Here is a 7205-nt window from a genome sequence, read left to right on the forward strand (position 1 = left end):
CTTGGACAAGTGGCCGCACCTCTCTAAGCCTGCTTCTCCTCGCGAAGACGATGGTAGGTTCCAGGACCGTGTGAGGCTCTTCCCAGGTGCCCAAGGTCTCCTCTCCCGTCGAAACACTCCCTACCTCCTTTTCCCAAGCTCAGTTGTGCACTCTCAGTTTTCGACACCAGGTTTGTAGCCAACTCTAACCCTTGTTGAGGTAAGTCCTGAGAACTGAAGGTGTTCTCCCCACTATCCCCGCCCCCATCCTCAGGTGTGATCTGCCTTTGGGGCCACACTGGGCACGCAGCGCCCAAGGCTAGTGAGGGAGCGCTCCCGCGCGCTGCAGCATCGCAGTGCCGGGTCTCCGCTTCGCAGCGCTTTGGGAAATGCGAGATGCGGCTGGAGACTGAACGCAAAAGGGAAGCAGAGTTGGTGAAGCTACTCCAGGGACAGGTACCTGTGTGGAGGCCGGCTGGAGGCTGGGTTGGGAGAGAGGGTCTTTGGGGGAGAGAAAGGGGTAAACGAGAGGTGCCAGAGCTGTGGGTCACTCTGTCCATCTCACTACCAGTGTGTGCGTGTGCGTGTGTGTGTGCATGTGCGTGTGTGTGTGTGTCTTCCTGCCTCCATCTCTCGCCCTCCTCCCCGCCTCAGGCTCTCAATCTCACCTTCTCGCTCAGCTAACTGCCTCTCCTCTCTCTCTTTTCCAAGCATTCTCCCGAGAGCGAGCGCGCGCTCCTCCCTCGCACTCTTTTGAGCCTAAAGAGACCTTCTCCCGGACTAGCCGGATCCAGCCTCTCAGTGCAGTCGCGTCCCTGAACCAGTTAAGCAGAACCGGCAGCATGTGGAATGCGACGCGGAGCGAGGAGCTGGGGCCCAACCTCACGCTGCCGGACCTGGACTGGGACGCTGCCCCCGACAACGACTCGCTGACGGACGACCTGCCATCCCTCTTCCCCGCGCCGCTGCTGGCGGGAGTCACAGCCACCTGCGTGGCGCTCTTCGTGGTAGGCATCGCGGGCAACCTGCTCACCATGCTGGTAGTGTCGCGTTTCCGCGAGCTGCGTACCACCACCAACCTCTACCTGTCCAGCATGGCCTTCTCCGACTTACTCATCTTCCTCTGCATGCCCCTCGACCTCGTACGCCTCTGGCATTACCGGCCCTGGAACTTGGGAGACCTGCTCTGCAAACTCTTCCAGTTTGTCAGCGAGAGCTGCACCTACGCCACGGTGCTCACCATCACCGCGCTGAGCGTCGAGCGCTACTTCGCCATCTGCTTCCCGCTGCGGGCCAAGGTGGTGATCACCAAGGGCCGGGTGAAGCTCGTCGTCCTGGTCATCTGGGCCGTGGCTTTCTGCAGCGCCGGGCCCATCTTCATGCTGGTCGGAGTGGAGCATGAGAATGGTACCGACCCTCGGGACACCAACGAGTGCCGCGCCACCGAGTTCGCCGTGCGCTCCGGGCTGCTCACCATCATGGTGTGGGTGTCCAGCATCTTCTTCTTCCTGCCTGTTTTCTGCCTCACTGTGCTCTACAGCCTCATCGGCAGGAAGCTATGGAGGAGAAGACGCAGCGAGGCGGCGGTGGGCGCCTCTCTCAGAGACCAGAACCACAAACAAACCGTGAAGATGCTGGGTGGGTCTCAGCGCGCCTTCGAGCTCTCCTCTCCCCGTGCCTTCCCCTTCTCCCTGAGTCTCCCTCTCTCTCCTGTTTCTTGAAGTCTATGTTGCCCTATAAATCTCTCAATTATTCGCTCCAGTTTTGGTCTTCAGCCCTCTCTTTGGTCTCTAGTTTCTCTGTCGTGTGTCTACTTTTTTGTTTTCCATTTTTTTCTCTGTCTATATATCTCTGTTTTCCTCTCTCTCCTTCCCTCCTCTCGCCACTTGACTTTCTCCTTTGGTCTCTTTCTCCTTTGGTCTCTTTCTCTGTTTTCGTGCGTGTCTCATTCCTGGTCTTTCCTTCTCTCTTTCCTCTACAATGTAGTGCGTATTAGCCTAGAAACTTCGTGTCAAAACTGATATCTTTCATTAAAGAATCTATTGTGGTCTTGAAGCATTAAAGTTGATGTTAAGCTTCCTGCCTCAATATGGAGATAACTAAGTTGCATTAAGAAAAGCAGGTACTGGGAGTGAAAAAATCAGGCATTGACTCTAGAAAGCATTCATTGGTAAATTTAACCAAAGATGTGATCATTTGGATAATTCTATCAGAGAAGATTCATTTTTCTTTCAACATTGTGATTTGCTTTCTGACTTGTATTTTTTTCAGATAATTGCCTCAATTCTGTTTATCCTGATGCTGTTTATACAGCTTTGGAAGGAAGTACTGGGATCTCTGTTTTCGTACTTACCTTTCTCTCCAAGTAGGAAAGGCTAGATAAACTAGGATAGGCAGGCTTCCAGCATAAGAAAAGGAGAAGGGGTGGAAGCTGGTAGGACTTACTATCTCTCCCCAAGTGAGCCTTCAGAAAACATCTGGATGCAATGCCACACTGGAGTGTGTATGGAATAGTTATTCCATAAATTCAGCTTCTGTAACTATATGTGTTTGGTACAAGTAATAGAAAGTGTGTTCACATCCAAGTGAAATTGTAATTCTACTTGCTTTTTTCAAAACCAGGATCTTTACATTTTATTATTTGGACATTGTAGTCAACATTTTGTACTGATTTGCATATTTAGTGCTTCTTAGAAGTCATTCCAGGATGATTTTGCATTGTAATTTTACAATTCCTGAAATCCTATATATTAAAGTGATAGAGTTTATTCAAAGAATGCCAGTTTTGTTTTGTTTTGTTTTTAAGACCAATGATTCTCATAATATGACTAATAGACCGAAATCTGCTGGTGCTCCTCAAGGGACTTTAAATTCATGTTGCTGCTGGGGCAGTCAGTTGCTACTATGCAACTTAGTTTTGAGAGTACATTTAATAATTTCCTCTAATTTATTTTTAAACTGTTAATTATCCTCACTGGTGTCTCAATAGCAATGCTAATTTTGTTTTGCCTTGACAACTGGAAGGGAATCAGTCACTTGAGTGATTCCCTAAAGTGGCAAAAGGACCAGAATATTTTTTTCTGTTATTTTTCCTCTGATTTCTGAATTTTAAAAACTTAACCTAGAAATGCAAAGGTCTTGAAAAAATAAAAGCTACCTTACATGGGCAAAATTAAAACTTGGATGGATGATCATTAATGTTAGTTGGTTTTATGGCCTTTTATTCCTTACTTATGTCTATTTTAGGTGGAAAAGTCTCATTCATCTCTATGGTTCTCAATCCTGACTGCATATTCAGTCTTTTATGAAACTTTAAAAAGAAAAAAAGAGAACAGGTGTCCTGGTCTCCTTTCTAGAGAGTTTAATTTAGTTAGTTTGTATTATATCCAAGGAATCTGTGCCCCAGGAAACTCTGATACATAACTGTGGCTGATTATAACCACATTATCTCATATGGGTTTGATCTAACACATATAAAATGGTGGACTATTGAGACTAAATTGTCAGGTTACTAGAGTCAATATGTCAACTCAAGCACAAAATTACTAAAGTAGTTGTTAAATAGAAATGATTGGAAAGCTTAGTGAAAATGGTTGAACTGTTGGTCCAAACAGAGTCAATCTTGGTTAAAATATAGGAATGGGGAAGAGCAAAACATGATATTTTTCTGAAGTCAATTGTCATGCCACGCATAATCAAAACAAGTCCATGTCTTCAAAAGAGACTGCGGTTTGCTATGACATATCTTGAACTGACGTTCTCTTTCTCATTGTCTTTTCAGCTGTAGTGGTTTTTGCTTTCATCCTCTGCTGGCTGCCCTTCCATGTAGGACGATATTTATTCTCCAAATCGTTCGAGCCTGGCTCTGTGGAGATCGCTCAGATCAGCCAATACTGCAACCTCGTCTCTTTCGTCCTCTTCTACCTCAGTGCTGCCATCAACCCTATTCTCTACAACATCATGTCCAAGAAGTACCGAGTGGCAGTGTTCAAACTTCTGGGATTTGAACCCCTCTCCCAGAGGAAGCTCTCCACTCTAAAGGATGAAAGTTCTCGGGCCTGGACAGAATCTAGTATTAATACATGATCAGCAATTAATTAATACATTGCCCAGTAAAGTCATCACTCATTATTCTACACCAGAAGCCATAGCACAGCAGAACTTGGGAGGAAGTTGGGGGGTTAATTTTGGAATTAGGGACACATAGATCTGAAGACAATTGGGAACAAGAAAAGAGAGACTTTGTAGTGTGTGAGCAGTTTGATTTGATTGCACACTCATCAGTGCTGTCATACATGATTTCTGCATATTTCACTGCCTATCATTTTTGCATTCTGCTGTTGGTGCTAGCAAGGGCTCTGCAGTTCAGAGAAGGGAGGTAGTGTAGAGAAGGCAATTAGATCACTTTTTACTAGACAAATTCTAACTCTAATTTCTTTTTCATAATGATAATTTTTATTAAAATAATAAAAAATGTAAAATATGACTTTCAGAAGCTAGAAAATTTCATAGAGTCCCAGATCAGTGCTGTCCAAGAGAAATATGATGCAAAGCACTTAAGAAACCAATATAAAATTGTTAATGAGAATTTTATGTTTTTTATGTTAAAGTCTTTAAAATCTGGTTTGTTTTTTAAATTTTAAATTCACCTTAATTTGGACGTTGGGTGTTTATCAGTAATACTTGATTTATTGCAATTTCATAAATTTTGCAGAAGAAAAAGTAGATTCATTAACCTAAGTTGTCTAAACATACTTAAAATTTCTCTAATAACTAAAACAACTATAAGTTCTTAACTTTAAAATTAATTGAAATTAGAAACTTAGTTCTTCAAGTTGCAATAGTCACATTTCAAGTGTTTCAATAACCAAATGTGGCTAATGGCTACCATATTGGACAATGCAGCTCTATAGTATATGGAAAATTATTGTTAATCTCATAGAAATGCTAAAAATAAATACTCATTTCCTGAAATGTTTTTATAGTGAAATTAGCATAGGAGAGTGTTAGAGTGATAAATTCTAAGGATTATACCTGAATGCCCTGTAATTTCTGCTTGGGAGAAAGTGGATATGAACTATAATATGCATGCATTTTTAATCAAGTTGGGTTGCAAGTGTTAGTAATCAGGAAATGAGACTTTTTAAAAACTGTAGAAAATCACAAATTACCTTTTTTGGCTTAACAAAAATACTTAAGCCAATCATAAGCCTTTGATTTGTGAATAAAGAATAATTTACAACTTACTCTGGAAAGTTTACAGAAACTTAGTAAACATAGTAATTTTTCAAATGGTGAAAAATTCACAGCCCCTTCAATGCTACTGTTGATTGATATTCAACACTTAAAAAAACCCTTATGATCATTTATTTCAAAATGCCTATGCATGCCCTATCTCCAGATTAGTTGTGCTCTTTACATCCCACTGCTTATCTGATAGAAATGTTTACTTAGATTTCCAGTATTCCTCTTAATCATAATTATGAATGATTAGACACTGTAAATATTATACATATTGGTTATAAATCTAAAACTTTCATATATATTCCTATTATTCCTCTTATAATTAACTCTTTTATATTAAATATAATATTCCAAAAAATGATTTTTTCATAGTCCTCTGTAATACTAAGTTATATAAGCAATTCCTTCATAAAGTTATTGGTTCAGTATGGAACTGATTGAACTAATTAGGTAAATTATTGCCATGACTGGTTTTCCCCACCCAAAGTATAGATTATTATGCCAAAATAATCAATTGACTATTTTTTTAATGAAAACATAATCATAATTAGAATAATTTCTCCAGAGAAATATTTCTAAAGTTCTTCCTGACACTAAAACTGTATTATCAATATAGTCTAAATGCAGAACTTCAGCAAATTGATTACTCAGTTAATTCTTTGGAGTGTATCTTTTTTTTTAAATACTGAATCATTTAAGCCCATTGAATACTAATTAGGTCATTCAACATTATTGTTCTAAATAGGTCCCAGTAAATCTCAAAGAAGTAATTCAATTTCCTGAAACCTTATTGTTTCTTTCTACAGATATATCCTATTTGAGAGGAAACAAGCAAAAAAAAGGCTTGACTTGATCACATAGTTGATTGCTTTGGAGAAAAACAACCCAACTTTTAATTATTCAGTACACCCCACTCTCCACCCCCCACTTTCTTGTAGGTTCATGTCCATAGTCTCAGTACAACTCACAGGGAATAGTTTCCATAGCAGGGGCCACTATTGTCCTTCATTAGAACTCAGAGAATAGTTTTAGAGAAAGGAATTGTTAATCATGCTCTTATATGATTGCCTTTTTATTTTTGTAACTTCTTTGTTTCATCATGGTCCATAAATTATTTCAGACTCAGCGAAAAGAGGAACTTATATGAGGAAAAATGTTCCTAAAGGTCCTTCAGTTCATGTTTAGTATGCGCCTGGTATGTTCTAAGCGCTAGAGATTCATAAGTTAAGTATTTTTATCCCTAATGAATTCATGACCACTTGTGTGTTCTGTTATAGCAGATAACTAATATATTTAAATTATAAAGTAAGCATCTTCAGTTGACACTGTGCTGTGCACCTCCCTCTATTGTATATTTGGCTCAAAGTATTCAGAACAGGCTGCTAGTACACAAACTAGTCAAATTTGTAGATGTAGCTATTGTCTGCCAGTGCATTCTTTTTCAATGTAAGAAAAATAAAGAAATTGGTTTCGGTTATAATCTGTGTTTCTATTTTTCTGGTTACCTAGAATCAAGGTTTCTATTACCACACCTTACACTGTGTCACAAAAGCAAGGGTTGGATTTTTTTCATTTTTGGAAATGACTGTTGTATGAGAAAGAACTTTTGAATAATTGCTTTTAGGAAAATACTCATTGCCACAAGCTATTTCAAATTGTAAGTGTTGTGGCAATGAGAATGAGAAACACTTCTAATGTCTGGCCAGACCTTGAAAACCATTTCTTTATGGTCAGGTTTTTATTGCAATGAAGTTTCTTGTGATGGGATTTGACTTGAAATTCCACCTTGTCCACTCCAATGCTTTTACTAAGAACCTGAAATCATTATAATTTATAATTGTTAGTTCAACATTGACAATTTTAGCTGTGATTATATTGCTGTTTTTCATTTATTGCCGTACCTGAATTTAACTTTTTTTTAAAACTGTGAGACTTTTTTGCAAGATTGGTACCTGAAAAATACTCCCCTGTCTTTTAAAAAA

At 40.1% G+C, this 7205-nt stretch overlaps 1 protein-coding gene across 1 annotated transcript; it reads left to right on the forward strand.

Annotated features, from left to right (window-relative positions):
* The first annotated feature begins 821 nt into the window (after positions 1-821).
* Positions 822-4065, forward strand: GHSR (growth hormone secretagogue receptor). The gene is made up of 2 exons (XM_068983948.1): positions 822-1617; positions 3761-4065. The coding sequence occupies exons 1-2, from the start codon at positions 822-824 to the stop codon at positions 4063-4065; spliced, it is 1101 nt and encodes a 366-aa protein (XP_068840049.1).
* The last annotated feature ends 3140 nt before the right edge of the window (positions 4066-7205 follow it).

This window comes from Capricornis sumatraensis, chromosome 1, assembly GCF_032405125.1.
Source record: "Capricornis sumatraensis isolate serow.1 chromosome 1, serow.2, whole genome shotgun sequence".
Classification (NCBI taxonomy): Eukaryota; Metazoa; Chordata; class Mammalia; order Artiodactyla; family Bovidae; genus Capricornis; species Capricornis sumatraensis.

What these genes read in the sequence shown, in the direction of transcription:
- GHSR (XM_068983948.1), top strand. Translation starts at nt 822, where the DNA reads ATGTGGAATGCGACGCGGAGCGAGGAGCTGGGGCCCAACCTCACGCTG. An exon ending in ACAAACCGTGAAGATGCTGG is followed by an intron (nt 1,618 to 3,760) that starts GTGGGTCTCAGC and finishes TTGTCTTTTCAG; the next exon opens with CTGTAGTGGTTTTTGCTTTC.